The sequence below is a fragment of the Bidens hawaiensis genome, unplaced genomic scaffold (assembly GCF_021521415.1).
Source record: "Bidens hawaiensis isolate Kalapana, Puna unplaced genomic scaffold, B.hawaiensis_p1.1 tig00053798_1, whole genome shotgun sequence".
NCBI lineage: Eukaryota > Viridiplantae > Streptophyta > Magnoliopsida > Asterales > Asteraceae > Bidens > Bidens hawaiensis.
The window spans coordinates 3,338-20,145 of record NW_027499660.1 but is presented as its reverse complement, the minus strand read 5'-3'; the positions used below and the strand labels follow the sequence as shown (position 1 = coordinate 20,145).

At 37.9% G+C, this 16,808-nt stretch overlaps 1 protein-coding gene across 1 annotated transcript; it reads left to right on the top strand.

Annotated features, from left to right (window-relative positions):
• Positions 1 to 4,440: 4,440 nt before the first annotated feature.
• Positions 4,441 to 4,819, top strand: LOC143600207 (uncharacterized; the record flags this gene model as incomplete). Its single annotated transcript, XM_077077960.1, has 1 exon — positions 4,441 to 4,819. A coding segment is annotated over exon 1 (379 nt), but the record flags the coding sequence as incomplete, so codon positions are not given.
• Between the last annotated feature and the right edge of the window lie 11,989 nt (positions 4,820 to 16,808).

Below are 16,808 nucleotides of genomic sequence, written 5' to 3'. Positions count from 1 at the left end.
ATGGTAGTGGTGGCTGGCTGTGACGGTGACCGATGGTTGTGAGGAGGGAATGGAATAGGAAAAAAAATAGGAGTGGGGGATTATATTTATTTGAGTGTTTTGAGAAAACATGATTTCTTGTAAAAAAAAAATTATTTTATTTTATTAATCAACCAAACACTGTTTTTTTTTTCTTAAATTATTTTCTGATAATGATTTAAGTCATTCCGACTATGATTTTTTATATCAAACACCATCTAATTGTGATTTTATAAGTTTTGGTTTGCGGATATTATGGCCAGAGTTTTATGCCTTTGAATATTATATAGTGTATTATGTAGTAATAATGTGAATATGTTTCGCTGAAAAACCTCGTTGTTGAAATGACACGCTCAGGGCGCGTGTGATGGGCTTTGTTTGAATCTCATGCCAATTACGTGTTACTATGCGTAATATTTAATTATTGGCATACATTACGATTATTACATATAATAAAATTGAAAACTAGGTAACCAACACCAATATCCATACAAACCAAATAATTAAACACTTATGAATTGGTAGAAGGTTGATTAGAGAAATCTTACATCTGCTTTTGGAAATAGAGAGATTGTTCTTAAATGAGATACATATTTTAGGATCTAAAATATAACATCGAGTATTTATTAGTAGCATGAGAAAAAAAATATGAGAATGAAAAAAGATTTCAAACCGCTTAGGCTCACATGACGTGAAAGGTGAGGTGACACCCCTCACGCAATGATAAAATCTGAGAATGTTAATTAAGGATGTTAACATATGTAATAACTATTAATAGACTTAGAAAAAACAAATAAAGTATTATTTATTTTTTGTTGTTTTTTCTAGCTTTAGTTTATGATTTGTATTTTTTTTTAAATTATAGACTAGATAATTTATAAATATTATAATTTCAAATATATACTTTAAATATAAAAATTTTATTAAATAAAAAAGAAAAATAGGAAATGGAGAATGATGGAGAATGGGGAAATGGTTTTCACCCCTAGGTTGAAGGGCGTTGAAGAGTGATGTTGAATGATGCGGAAAAGCTGACATGACGCAGACGTGAAGAGCGAGAAGAATAGTGTTGAGGAGTGTATTAATGTATATCCCTTAGCCTTAGAAAGTAAGTAGCACCGATACCTATAAAGAAAGACAAACAAAGAGAAAGGCAAGCTAAGACACATGACTAAGTAAAATAACATCGTCTTAAAACCACCTTAACATTTATCTAATGTCTTTAAAAAATTCTATAACTTATCACGCCCTCGAAAAAATGAAAGTCCAACAAACACAACTTAATTTGTTCATATCACGTCAATTTGGGTAGATCTTTGCTCATCCTCCATTTCGCTACGAAAGGTTTTCACATTTCTTATATATCTTGTCATATTTCTAATCCAAAATGCATCACCCCTTAATTTACCTCAATCTCCCCCTCATATCATCGTATTCAAAACGTGCCACCCTAATTTATCCAAAAAAAAATCTTCTTTTTTATTTCCAGTTCATTCTTGTATGCACACAATCACACATGTTCATTCAAAATTCTTAACTAGGTAAAAATACAAATAAAAGATAAAGGGGTTTAATTAATTAATGAACTTAAGTAACATAATCCATAAACTCTTACACATATCATGTTGGTTAAAATATTTAAAATATATTGTGAGTAATTATTGATATGGCTAGAGCATTCTTTTATATCTATTACAGTTTTCTCTCTCCTTCACTCATAACCAATTCAAAAAATTTTAAAAAAAACGAAGAGAGGCAAACAAATATTTCTCAAATTTACAAACAATCACTACATTTTCTCTCTCCACCCTATAATTTACATTTACAACCATGCATAATCTCATCATATAATTCACAAATTCCCCTCACATAATTTTTTAACACCTAAAATAGACTGGTTTATTCTCCAAGTTTTCTATATATTTCATTGTATTATTGTATGTAGTTTGTAACACATCTGAATAATAAAATCTCCTTCTTTCTCTCTACATCCCCACATGTTCATCTTTTATTATCTTGCTACTAGGCTAGTTTCACAACGATTAGAACTAATAAAATCAAATAAAATAAACTATGCTTATAGTTTAAGAAATTAAAAAGGAAACATTCCCAAAATAGCCCCTTTTAGAGAGTGAGTCCCCAAAATAGCCATTTTTTCCTGAAAATTATTTAGAATTTGGACTGTCAAGACGCATTGGGAAAAGATAAAAATAAAGAGGGAGCAGGCCAAATTTCAAAGGAAAGTTAGGTAGGAGACGAGATTTGAGGAAATAATGAAGGTAAAGTCCAAATTTTTTTGTAATCTTGGAGTAAAAGTTCATATTTTTCCAAACCTTTTTTTTCTCAAATACCGTCTTGAGAAACTGTTTTTTTATGTTTCCTACCTTTCCCGTTAATATTTTCAAATTCTTGGAAAAAGAGATTTTGAAATCTCGTCTTGAGAGACGAGATTCTACCACCACCACCACCCACCGTTCGCCTTCTACCGCCACCACCCACCACCACCACCACCATTTGTCACCGCCCACCACCATCCGTCACCACCAGCCACCGTCTTCTCCATTATCTTCGTCATCATCGTCATCATCATCATCATCATCATCATCATCATCATCATCATCTTTTTCATCTTTATCTTCTTCATCTTCATCTTCACATTCTTCACCTTCATCTTACTGTCGGGTGGTAGACAGTTGTGATGGAGGATGGTGGGTGGTGGTGACGGATGGTGGTGGCGGACGGTCGGTGGGTGGGTGGTTGGGGGGGATGTAGGTGGTGGGTGGTGGCGGTAGTGGAGGTGGTAGAAGGCGAACCGTGGGTGGAGGTGATGGTGGTAGAATCTCGTTTCTCAAGACGAGATTTCAAAATCTCTTTTTCCGAGAATTTGAAAATATGGACGGGTGTAACATCTACGGATTTTTCTTGCAAAAACGCTAGTCTTTGGTGCTCGTATTTAATAAAGTTCTCGTATTAATTTCATCGTCTACATTTATTAGTGTTGAATTATGTGTCATTTATTGAATAACATTATCTTTATATGCGTAATTATATGATCCTATGTTCATTTCATCATAAACATGCTTAATCATTAATATAACACGTTGAACCGGAATGCCTAGATTAATATTTTATAACATGTAACAAAATATTTTGTTATTATTAATGTTATCGTAAGTATTTAAATTAATCATGTGATTTAAAAAAGGAACATTCTAGAACCTTCTATCTTAACCTTATTCCTCAAGTTTTAAATTATCTAATTATCTAATTCATTTAATTTTGAAAAAAAAAGAAAAATAAATAATAATATAACAAAAGTGCCGTGCATTTTGTTATAATATATTACAAGTGTTTTTTTTTTAATTTATTATTATCATTATTTTAAAGGAATATTGGTTTTAAATAATCCCAACTATGACCTATTGGTAAATATCAGTCCCAACTTTACAGTTGTCTGCTGACCGTCCCAACTATTGATGTATTTGTTTTTAACGGGCCGCGACTAACGGATGTTAACTCCGTTAGTGATTTGTTGACGCGGACCTTCTTCTCCGGCCGCATCACGCCGGAAACTTGTCGGAAACCTGCAACTCGTCTCCATTCTCCTAACCGACGTGGACCATCTCTCTTTATCTTTCCCCTCATTCGAAACCTAACCGACGTGCCGCCGTTGTTGTCTCCGGCGAAGTTCACCCTCGTCAATCGTGCACCATTCGAGGTAATTGACACATCATTCGACTCGTTTTTATCCTCTTAACAAAAGCCCTATGCTTATTTTGTAAATCGTGTAACATTGATTTCAAATTTTTAAAAATAAAATCGGGTTTGGTATATAGGGATTGGCCATGAAAGAAGATGAAATCTACTTCATTTTCTAATTTCCGATGTCTTTTGAAGAGGGAGGGAGACGGTGTGACGATATTAGGGAGAATGGAGGTGAGTTGCAGGTTTCCGGCGTGATGCGGCCGGAGAAGAAGGTCCACGTCAGCAAATTACTAACGGAGTTAACATCCGTTAATCGCGACCCGTTAAAAACAAATACATCAATGGTTGGGATGGTTAGCAGGCAAGTGTAAAGTTGGGACTGATATTTACCAATAGGCCATAGTTGGGATTATTTAAAACCAATATTCCTAATTAGTTTATCTCTTAATCATTAAACAAGTTTTATCTCTATCACAATTGTATTCAAACCTCCTACTCTCCACTATAAATAGAGCCATGGAAATTTGAGACAACCTTATATGTTGGAGAGATCGTCATGGTGTTTCCTTGTCTATAATCTCCGACCGTGACAGCCGTTTTACCTCCAACTTTTGGCAATCCGTTAAAAAATCTTTAGGGACTCGTGTGGATCTTAGTACAGCTTATCATTCCCAAACAGATGGTCAAACCGAGAGAACCATCCAAACCTTGGAAGACATGCTCCGTTCTTGCATAATCGAGTTTGGAGGAAATTGGGATGATCACTTACCTCTCATTGAATTTTCCTATAACAACATCTACCATACTAGCATCAAATGTGCTCCTTTTGAGGCTTTGTATGGTAGGAAACGTCGAACACCCGTATGTTGGACCGAGATTGGTGACTCGCAAGTTATTGGTCCCGAAATCGTTCAAGCAACCTCCGACAGGATTGCCATCATTCAAGAAAGACTTAAGGCCGCTCGTGACCGACAAAAGAATTATGCCGACAATCGAAGGAAACCACTTGAGTTTCAAGTTGGTGACCGAGTTTTACTCAAAGTTTCCCCATGGAAAGGTGTTGTCCGATTTGGGAAAAGGGAAAACTCGCTCCTAGGTATGTTGGACCTTTTGAGATTCTTGAAAGGATTGGTCCAGTGGCATACAAACTCAAACTACCTCAGGAATTGTGTGGTATTAATGACACTTTCCACGTTTCTAATCTCAAGAAATGATTAGCCGATGACACTCAGCCTATTCTCTTTGATGATATTCGGATTGATGATAAACTACAATTTGTGGAGGAACGTATCGAAATCGTAGATCATGATTTCAAGAAACTAAAGCGAAGTCGAATCCGTCTAGTGAAAGTGAAGTGGAACTACAAGCAAGGACCCGAGTTTACTTGGGAACTTGAAAATCAAATGAAACAGAAATACCCTCATCTTTTTCAATCCAAAACAGTTTCCACTATTTAATTTCGGGACAAAATTCCCTTAAGTGGGGGAGACTGTAACATCTACAGATTTTTCTTGCAAAATCGCTAGTCTTTTGTGCTCGTATTTAATAAAGTTCTTGTATTAATTTCATCGTCTACATTTATTAGTGTTGAATTATGTGTCATTTATTGAATAACATTATCTTTATATGCGTAATTATATGATTCTATGTTCATTTCATCATAACCATGCTTAATCATTAATATAACACGTTGAACCGGAATGCCTAGATTAATATTTTATAACATATAACAAAATATTTTGTTATTATTAATTTTATCGTAAGTATATTTAAATTAATCATGTGATTTAAAAATTGAACATTCTAGAACCTTCTATCTTAACCTTATTCCTCAAGTTTTAAATTATCTAATTATCTAATTCATTTAATTTTGAAAAAAAAAAGAAAAAAATAATAATAATATAACAAAAATGCCGTGCACTTTGTTATAATATATTACAAGTGTCTTTTTTTTAATTTATTATTATCATTATCATTATTATAATTAGTTTATCTCTTAATCATTAAACAAGTTTTATCTCTATCACAATTGTATTTAAACCTCCTACTCTCCACTATAATTAGAGCCTCTCATTCTCATTATTTTTCACACCAAATCTTATTCTCTCTTTTCTCTTTAAGCATAATCAAGTAAGTTTTACATGTTTTCTTAGTTGTTCTTCATATATCTTTGATTTTGATCTTGTTCTTTAAATTTCTTTTTAGTTTATTCTTATGTTCTTAATTTTCTTTTGAATCTTCATAATTGTTCATATACTCTCACCATGATTATCATAAATTATTAATAAAACCTTACTTTTTGCTCTAAAAGATTATGATGATCATATTATTCCAAAAAATCATAATTATTTTCTCAAGATCTTGGATCAAAGTATAAATTTTTTCATGAACAACTATGAATATTCTTATGATATTTAAAAACTCATAAAGTTATCATAACTAAAAATTATATTTACATAATTGGTTCTTATACTCTCATAAATGTCAATAAATATCCTAAATTATAATATTTACACTTTAAACCCTATACTTTCATAAATGTTAATAAACATCATAAACTATAATATTTACACTTTTGTAAGGCCTCGAACCCCGGGTACCCCACAGTTGGTAATCAGTCATAACACTCGTAAAAAAATTAAACTTAAAAACAATTCACTTCATTAAAATAACCATTTCAGAGTATAATTCAGCGGAAAACACAAATAATAAAATAAGTTCCCAAAACCCGGGAATTTTGCCCAAAATCAACATAGTTATCTTTAAATAAAAACTCTTAAAAACAAATGTTTAATAGTGGAACTTCAATTCCCGTATGCCTTTCACCGTCCAAGTAGCTTCGTGCACGTCCAAGCGATAAGGCATCCTCTTCCTAACCTGAAACTCACACTAACATACACACAAAGTCAGCTTGAGCTGAGTGAGTTCAAGTTTTAAGTAAATAACATCATTAAATAATAGTTATGATAGTCATACCAAAGTTTTAAAACGTAAAAAAGTACATCCATCAAATCATCATTACCGAACTAAACATCCTCATACATACATATACAAAATGTATATGTAAACATCCTTTCAGTTACATCTCTATATATATCACAGTATATATATATAACATCCACGTATAACATCAGGGTCGAGCAAACGTACAACCCAAACACGTAACATCAGTGCATGCAAACACAAAGTAGGCATACACAACATCAGTAGTCGAAACGACTACAACATCGCCAGATATAGGCCAAGAAATAATGTATATACATATATATATTTAACATCCCGAGGCCTACCACATGCTAGCAAGCCTATATAAATTCGTTTAAAACCTTTCATCATGTAAGAAAACATTTAGGTGCGCATGCTAGCCCAAATATAAAAGAGTAAAAAGGGCATCATGAACTCACCTGGAATCAATCGAACACCTGTAACGAGCTAGGAAATCCCTAAGTGCACAATCACAAGCAAGGCCCTGTAAATTATACACAACACGTTACTAAACTAGACCGTAAGAACACTCTTGCCTAATGGGCCGTTCAAGCCCAACACTTTGGCCCAAGGCCCAACACTTGGCCCATGGTCCAAAAACTTGGCCCAAGGCCCAACAACTTGGCCCAAGGCCCAAGGGTGATCTAATCGGGTCGAATGCGCGTGTAATAAACATTAAAACCATTGGTTAAACGAATCAGCCCCAAATGGACCAAATTCCATTTTAAATCTTTTCATTCATCAAGATTATGTCACCCGAGTTGATAGGGTTGACAGTTTCTTTTTACAACTCTTACTTTAACATTTAAACGAAAATTCGCACACCGCCGACTCGATTAACGAAGCACTAACCACAACAGCCCCGAGCATCAAAAAAATAATTTTTCCACAGCCCTTAAACCTCCCTAGGGCTGTACGAACTGATTCGGTCGGTCACCCGATCAGTTAACGCATCAAACTCAACAATTTGCAATTCTACACCCGATAAACCCTAGTTTTCGAACTAAAATCGATTGACCGACCTAAACACCTCCAATGACCACGGAATTTTAATATGATGTAAATGCCATACCTGGGGATCTTTCTACACCGGAAACTCTAATTTTTATCCACGGGAAGTGGGTCAATTACACCTTTGCCGAAAATCTGTCCAACGAAAAGTTTCGGCAAAATTGAGCATCAAAACGATTAGGGGTGAACAAAAAGAGTGTTGGGGTTTGTAGTACATACCTTGAACTACTTATAAGAGCTTGGAATCGATCAAAAAGTCGAAGCAATGAAGGGGGGGGGGGCTGTCTCTTGGCCGATCGCTGCAGGGGGTAGGGTAGGGGTTTAGGGTTTTTTGTTTATTGTTATAATATAAAACATTTTCATTCTAGCCCCCGGAATTTAATAATAATGTAACTTGGAAGATATGTTAAGCGATTAGACGTACCAGGATGACATAAAGGCTTCCGAGAAACGTCGGATAAATCCCGAGAATTATACATACTCTACAAGCTTTAGTTCTTGAAACCGGAATTAACGGGCGTTACAAGTCCACCCCCCTTACAATGGGATTCGTCCCCGAATCCCGATGCGACAGGAACAACTGCGGATAATGCTTCATCATCTCGTCATCGGTATCCCAAGTGGCCTCGGAACCCCTACGGTGTCTCCACTGCACCTTCACCTATCTAACCACCTTATTCCTCAAACGCCTCTCCGGACGGTCAAGAATAGCAATCGGTTGTTCAACGTAGTTCAGCTTACTGTCGAGTTCAATATCATCGAGAGGCACATGGGCCTCTTCATCCGCTAAGCATTTCCTCAGATGGGACACGTGAAAAGTAGGGTGAATCCCCGCGAGCTCCTCGGGCAATTCCAGCCTATATGCTACCTGTGACATTCATAACAAAACGAGGTATACTATATTCATTACGTAACAAGTAAACGATAAATCGGTTAATTCGTAGTGCTTAAACGAGTAACCGACCGATACTAATTATGACCCGTATACATACTGAGGGGTCATATACGAGTTATAAATATGTTATAGAGGCTAACATATTGATATTTAGGCCCCAGTACGTTTAAAACTCTTTAAACGAAAAAGGTTTCGTTTATCGATACGCTATAAGCTTAAACGCAATCGTTAATATCAAAACAAGCATTGTAGCATCCGTTAAGCCGAAAAAGATTTATAAAACACTTATATGACATGTTCTAAGCAATCCGTGAAAATATTTTGGAATTTTACAACGAGTCAGTACGTTTTTCTTATTTTACAAAAATAAGCTGAAAAACACTCGTTTTTGCGCTATTTCTCACACCCGAATTAATTTTCTTGCGAAAAACCAAACCCGAACTAAATTTGAAGTGGGCTTTTCATGTTTGGGCTTGTATTATTAGATTAATGGGCCAAAACAGCCCATTAAGGGGCCCTCCAAGGATTCCGATCGCCAGCCACCAAACATCACATTTCTTTTATATAACTTACACCTTAAGTATTCTTATTCATTCTAATTCATAACATTTGAAGTCCAAGCAGCTCCAACTTCTGCTCTATCAACCCTCCTTCAAAACTCTAGGTATCTTGATTATTTCATCATTTTTAACTTGATTTCATTAAGTATAATTAACTTATAAACATGTTTTAGTTAGTTTTAAACATGTTTAACCATCCAAAAACCCTAAAAATCAAGTAAAACCATGTTTTGATGTTAAACATGTTTACAAACCAGGAACATATACTTTTTTGGTCAAAAACGCGGATTAGAACATGAATACAACGTTTTTACGGTTAGAAAGTTCGGTTTGAACCCAAAACCAAAACCCTAATTATCAAGGCTGTTACATGGATGATTTATGCTTGGTTTGATGTTATATGATATGTAGATATACTGAGTTTGCAACCCGAGACCCGGAAAGTCGTTTAAGCTAGCAAAATTCATCGAAAACCGACAAGGTAAACCCGTAACACTCGTTTAGGGGCTGTTTAGTATTAGGTTGTGACGTGCTTGTTGTTAGCTTGTGAAAACTTGCAGGGACATTAGGGATCATATAAATGAGTCCCTGTTCAAATTTGGTAATTTTTCGATAAACGGAGAATATTTGGTGAATTTATTTCCGTTTATGAGCGTTTATTTGGGAAAAATAGCTAAACATATTGAAAAATTATGAAACTTGGTTTTGGAGTTTAATATATGATGGTAAGATCACTGGTAAAGTTTGGGAATCATTGGAAATGTCTAAGTATGGTTAGTGCAATCATGGTTTAACCGAATTTTAACAGCCGAAAAACGCACAAAAAGGCATTTTGTCAAAAGAGTTAGGTTCTGGAAATTTTGCAGGGGCTATGTAATAACATTGAGGCCATTTGTAAAAATTATCGGATTTTTCAGAGGTCGTTTGATATAAACGGGCCATTTATTACACGATTATAACCTATTAAATGAATTTTTATAAATAAATAATTAAGCATAAAATTTCTGAAAATATTTTTATAAAATTCTCCATGTCTTAATGTATTTTTACAAAAATTTACATAATTTATATATAGGTACATATTTAGTTATGATTAATCAAAGATTTAAATTATAATTGTTTTAACGAAACCGGCAGTTTTGTGTTTAACGGACTGACTGGTATGTCAAAATGTCAAAAGTGGTCAAATATCATATTTTTGAATGATATTGATAAAAACGAACTTTTTACGAAAATTCCGGACAATTCGGGTGGATTGTGCGCGTTTTGTATAATCAAACCCGTGTGAAAACGGAAACGAACCCTGCAATCAAACCAGACACCGAAACTTTAAAATTCTTTCATAAATCAAATTATTTTATCAATCAATATATTTACTTAAGTTTGTGTGATCTTACCTAATCCCGAAACGTATAAACAATCAACTGAGCTAGGATCGGGAAACGGTGAAACTGAGCCAAATCCAGTTTTAAACATTTCATAGTATACAACGTCACAATCTAAGACTATGGTCATGTTCTGGGCCTAACAGCTATACCCAGATTATCTATACAGCCCGACTTAGCTTGAACACTGTACTAGTATTAACGATACGATACCGTTTATAGGAATCAGGCTATAAACGAGGCATCTGACTTATTGATACGTAATTTCTGTGCGAACTACGATAAGGTGAGTTTCACGACCCCCACTTTCTAAACTGTTTTACGAACTTTTGGGGTGAAAAGCATGTTTACATATACTGATATACTTGAAAACGTGTGATGATGTGGATTATCTAAGTACTAACACTTGACAAGTCCCCACAAACACAAGGGATTAACTTCGTGCCGGTGACGTGTGGATAGTACTATCGGTTTGACAAACCCAACTGACAGAGCCGGAGGGGTATGCCGGAACATATGTAAACCCAGTTGCACATTGTCATTATATTTTTACATACTGCTATGTGGTGTTAGACATAGTACATACTTGGGGCAAAGTGGCTGTTAAATGCCAACGGGAGTGCATGGGCAGTGGAGGCCATGTGTTTTAGCTCGTTTCGGTTTCACTTGTGGCTTAGTATAATACATCATACACAGACATATATACATACACACTGTAAACTTTACGAACTCGTGTACTGATTTCATTGATACTCGTGAAACTTGAAACTTACCAACTAGACGTAGTTGGCCCGTTTTAACATGCTTTTCAGGTAAAGCAAAAGTGGAATGATTTGCTTACATGCTTGGTGTTAGAAAGAAAGTTGAATAGCTGTGAATAGACGCTGATATAATACTGAATAAGAAGCTCGTAAACCGGTTATGTGTTTTTCACCTAGTTTGTAAACATAGTACCTACCCATGTAATATGATGTAAATTAGTTTATAAATTTCGTTATAAACAATGTTGTTGATACCAGTGTTATCTGTTACATTCCCGTATTACGCTTCCGCAACTACCTAGTCGGGGTGTGACACTACCTCACCTACTCGGGCCAATATACGGAACGGGCCAATAAACCTCGGACTGAGTTTGCCCCTCTTACGAAAAAGAATAATGCCCTTCAAGGGAGAAACTTTTAACATAACCCGATCCCCAGCCTCAAACGCAATAGGCCTTCGCCTTTTATCTGCATAAGACTTTTGACGATCCTACGCGGCTTTCATAAATGCTTTAATCTTGTCGAGTTTCTCAGTCGTAGCCTCGACCATCTCCAAACTACCCAACTGCTTCTGACCAATTGAACCCCAACAGACTGGAGTCCGACACCTCCTACCATACAACATCTCAAACGGTGGCATCCCAATCGTGGCGTGATAACTGTTATTATACGAGAACTCTACCAGCGGTAAGTGACGGTCCCAACTACCACCAAAGTCGATAACACAAGCCCGCAACATATCCTCGAGAGTCTGAATGGTTATCTCGGACTGACCATCCGTCTGCGGGTGATAAGCAGTACTGATGAGGAGTTTGGTGCCCATCTCCTCATGAAACCTTTTCCAAAACCTGGAGGTGAAACGCGTATCCCTATCCGAAACAATAGATATCGACACCCCGTGCCTAGAGACGATCTCACGAATAAACACATCGGCCAGTTGCTCAGAATTAACAGTCTCTCGAATCGGCAAGAAATGGGCGCTCTTGGTCAATCTATCCACGATTACCCAAATGGTGTCATAATTACCCCTAGGAGTACGAGGTAGTTTAGTCACGAAATCCATAGTAAGATGCTCCCATTTCCACTCAGGTATTTCCAATGGCTGAAGTTTCCCAAATGGCTTCTGATGCTCGGCCTTAACTTGAAGACACGTTAAACACTTACTCACGTACTGAGCCACCTCAAATTTTATCGCAGGCCACCAATAATTTTTCTTCAAGTCTTGGTACATCTTGGTCGCGCCCGGATAAATGGAACAGCACGACTTGTGCGCTTCATCCAAAATTTTATCTCTGAATCCCCCATACCTCGGCACCCATAAACGACCATCCTTATACTTCACACCGTCACCGACGTATTCCAACAATTTCTCCTAACCCCAAACACGTTCTGACATAATCCATTCCACCTGCAACGCTTCATTCTGGGTGTTGGCTATTTGTTTAAAAATGTCGGGTTTCAGAATAAGCTGGTAGGATTTCACCCGAATCGGCTTCGGTCTCTTTTTCCGGCTCAACGCGTCGGCCACCACGTTAGCCTTACCGGGGTGGTACATAATATCCAAATCATAATCCTTAATCAACTCCAACCATCGTCGTTGGCGCATATTCAGTTCCTTTTGTTCAAAGAAGTATTTTAAACTCTTATGGTCGGTAAGGAACACCGTACAAATAATGTCTCCACAACTTAAGCGCAAACACCACCGCCGCCAGCTCCAAATCGTGGGTAGGATAATTCGCCTCATGAGGCTTCAACTGCCGTGAGGCATAAGCGATGACTCAACCTCGCTGCATCAAAACACACCCAAGCCCCTGATAAGAGGCATCAGAATACACCACCAAATCATCGGTGCCATCAGGTAAAGCTAAGATCGGGGCGTGCGTCAATCTGTTCTTCAACTCGAGAAAAGCCTCCTCCTATTCCGTACCCCAAACGAACTTAACACTCTTCTTAGTCAGCTTGGTCAGAGAACAAGCAATTTTCGAAAAATCGGGAATAAAGCGGCGGTAATACCCCGCCAAACCCAGTAAACTACGGATTCAAGTTGAAGACTTAGGAGACTCCCATTCACTCACGGCTTCCACCTTTGCAGGGTCAACCAGAATACCACTCGGGTTAATAACATGGCCCAAGAATTGAACCTCACGTAACCAGAAGGAACACTTAGAAAATTTCGCATACAATTTGTTCTTCCGTAGAGCCTCCAACACTTCCCTGAGATGACCGGCGTGATCGGATTCACTTTTAGAGTACAAAAGAATGTCGTCGATGAACACAATAACCGAACGATCGAGCATTGGTCTACACACCCAGTTCATAAGATCCATGAACGCAGCCGGTGCGTTGGTAAAACCGAAAGACATCACGAGAAATTCATAATGCCCATAACGAGTGCGGAAGGAAGTCTTAGGAATATCTTTCTCCCGAATCTTCAACTGATGATACCCGGACCTACGGTCGATCTTCGAGAACCAACTAGCTCCTTGGAGCTGATCAAATAAATCGTCGATCCTTGGAAGAGGGTACCGATTTTTAATAGTGAGCTTGTTTAATTCACGATAGTCAATGCACATCCGCATGCTACCATCCTTCTTTTTAACGAATAGGACCGGGGCACCCCAAGGTGAGATGCTCGGTTGAATAAAGCCATTATCGAACAAGTCTTCCAACTGAGCCATAAGCTCCTGCATTTCATTTGGCGCTAGGCGGTAGGGAGCTCGGGCAACGGGTTTGGCGCCCGGTACAAGGTCTATCTGGAACTCGACCTCGCGATCCGGCGGCACATCTGACAAATCATCTAGAAATGCATCCGGGAAATCCCGAATAGGAACATCACCGACGGTAGCCACCTCGGTATTCACATTCATAGCATACACCAAATACGCCCCGCACCCCCGCTGCATCAACTTCCCCGCCTTAAGCATGGATATAATATGTGGTGTCGCAACATTCCGATCATCGAAGACCGTAATCCGAGTCCCATCCGGGGCCCTTAGACGAACGAGTTTCTGACCACAAATGATCTGAGCATCAACATTCGCGAGCCAATCCATCCCGAGCACCACATCAAAAAAACCAAGCGGCATCAAATACAATCGCACCGGAAATCTATAACCAGACAACTCTATGGAACAACCCTTAATAGCCCTAGACACGGACACGGATACGGATTTTCCTACGGCGATCTCAACCTCAAACCCATCGACTACGCGCTCGGGTGATTTATTCAACAAGGAACAAAAAGCGGTAGACACAAAACTCCTACTGGCGCCCGAATTAAATAAAACTGACGCCTGTAACTCATCCAGTAGGAAAGTACCTGGGACGATATTATACTACTGCTTAGCTACACAGTCAATACGTTTTCAAAGGAACAAGAATTTATAACGGTTGAATGAAAGCTAAATAAGGAAAAAGTACCTGAAACGACATCCGCATCCTCCTTCGCTTCCTTCTTAGAGATGTTGAAAGCCCTCGCCCTGGCCTTCGGCTTCTCATCCATCTTCCCCCTCGAGGAAGTCCCCTGCCCGGACCCCCCCCCCCCCCGCCTTACTGGAAGGGCAGTTTGATGCCAAGTGACCCGAACCCTTACAGCGGAAACAGGTCAATGTCGGACACTCGAAATGAGGGTGTCCAACCTTATCACAACGAAAACAAGTGCCAGACCCAATCCTACATTCCCCCTTGTGCGGCTTTCCGCACTTCTTGCAATTACCGAACTCCGCACCCCTTTTGAACTCAGAAGTCTCAGTCTTTACCCTTTTCTCAGACGAATTAAATTTGCTTGCCCCGGGCCGCTTACCATACGAATTTGAGTTCCATGTCTTCCTATTCTCGGGCGGCGGTAACTTCTCCCTCTGATCATACAGCGTACCTGCTAGAGTGACCACCGAGTGAAAAGAGTTCATGTCGGTAGTCAACACACCCCTACGAATATCCACCGGAAGCCTCTTCACGTACTTCTTAATTGTCACACCCCGTTAAGCGATTTGCGGAAGCGTAAAACGGAAATGCAACAGATACAACTGGTATCAAATACATTGTTCATAAAGTAACATTATTAACTAATTTACAATATATTACATCGTTCTAATCTCTTTTACAAACTAGGTGATACAATCAAACCGGTTCTTCAATTACTTTACTTCTAACTCAAATGCTCACGACATCGATCATCAGTCAGACACGTAACGCACAGGAAATTACTTCTCATATCTGATTACCTGAAAAGCATGTTAAAACAGGTCAACTACAAATAGTTGGTGAGTTTCATAAGTTTAACGAAATCAGTTCTGCGTACCACACAGTCATAATTTGTATGTACGCGCGTATGTAAAAATATGTATTTACGTTTGTATAAATATGTACAGCCATATCCTTGTGTGTGCATATGCACACATGTAAGTTTATAATATAAATTCGAAATTTCGGTAAAATCGTGATTGTTTGTTCGTACTACATGTTTCCAATTTCCGTGTTTAACCAACCACTGTGGACCCCCTTCCTCCCACAACGGTTCCACATAAACTCAACCACTGTGGCCCCCCTTCCGCCCACAACGGTTCCGCGTTAACATCAACCACTGTGGTCCCCCTTCCACCCACAATGATTCCACATAAACTCAAACATTATATAGTGTACACGCAAATAATTAGTATATTCTACACATAGTATTTCCTACAGCTAATCACATAGCATGTATATAGACACATATAGTATTTATCACGTATCACCAAATACTGTGGCTCCCCATCCGCCCACAATACACATAATCACATTATTTTCTTAACATTCATGTCATAATCAAGTTAGTTCGTTTAATAAGTTGCAGCAGAACTTTGCTCATAGGCCATACTCAACTTTAGTTTATAAGTTGCAGCATAACTTGGCTCATAGGCCATACTCAACTTTAGTTTAGTAAGTTGCAGCAGAACTTGGCTCATAGGCCATACTCAACTTTAGTTTATAAGTTGCAGCAGAACTTGGCTCATAGGCCATACTCAACTTTAGTTTATAAGTTGCAGCAGAACTTGGCTCATAGGCCATACTCAACTTTAGTTTAGTAAGTTGCAGCAGAACTTGGCTCATAGGCCATACTCAACTTTAGTTTATAAGTTGCAGCAGAACTTGGCTCATAGGCCATACCCAACTTTAGTTTAGTACTATTGTGGTCCCCCCTTCCGCCCACAATAGCCCCATAATCATCACAGACCACGTTATCCCCATGGCCATTACAGACCACGTGGTCTCCCAGATTAGTTATGTTTAACATTACATAACGTGTTTGTATAAACATGCTGTCACGTGTAATTTCATTATGTTTTGCAATTCGTATTATCTCCACTCAATATATCAATCAACGATAATAATCATCTTTCATCAGCACGTAGTCAATCATTATGTTTGTAGGGACTTTTCATATATAAATGTTCAGATATTTTATATCCTGATCCGTTTTCAGATAGATAACGTGTATAAACATGCTTTC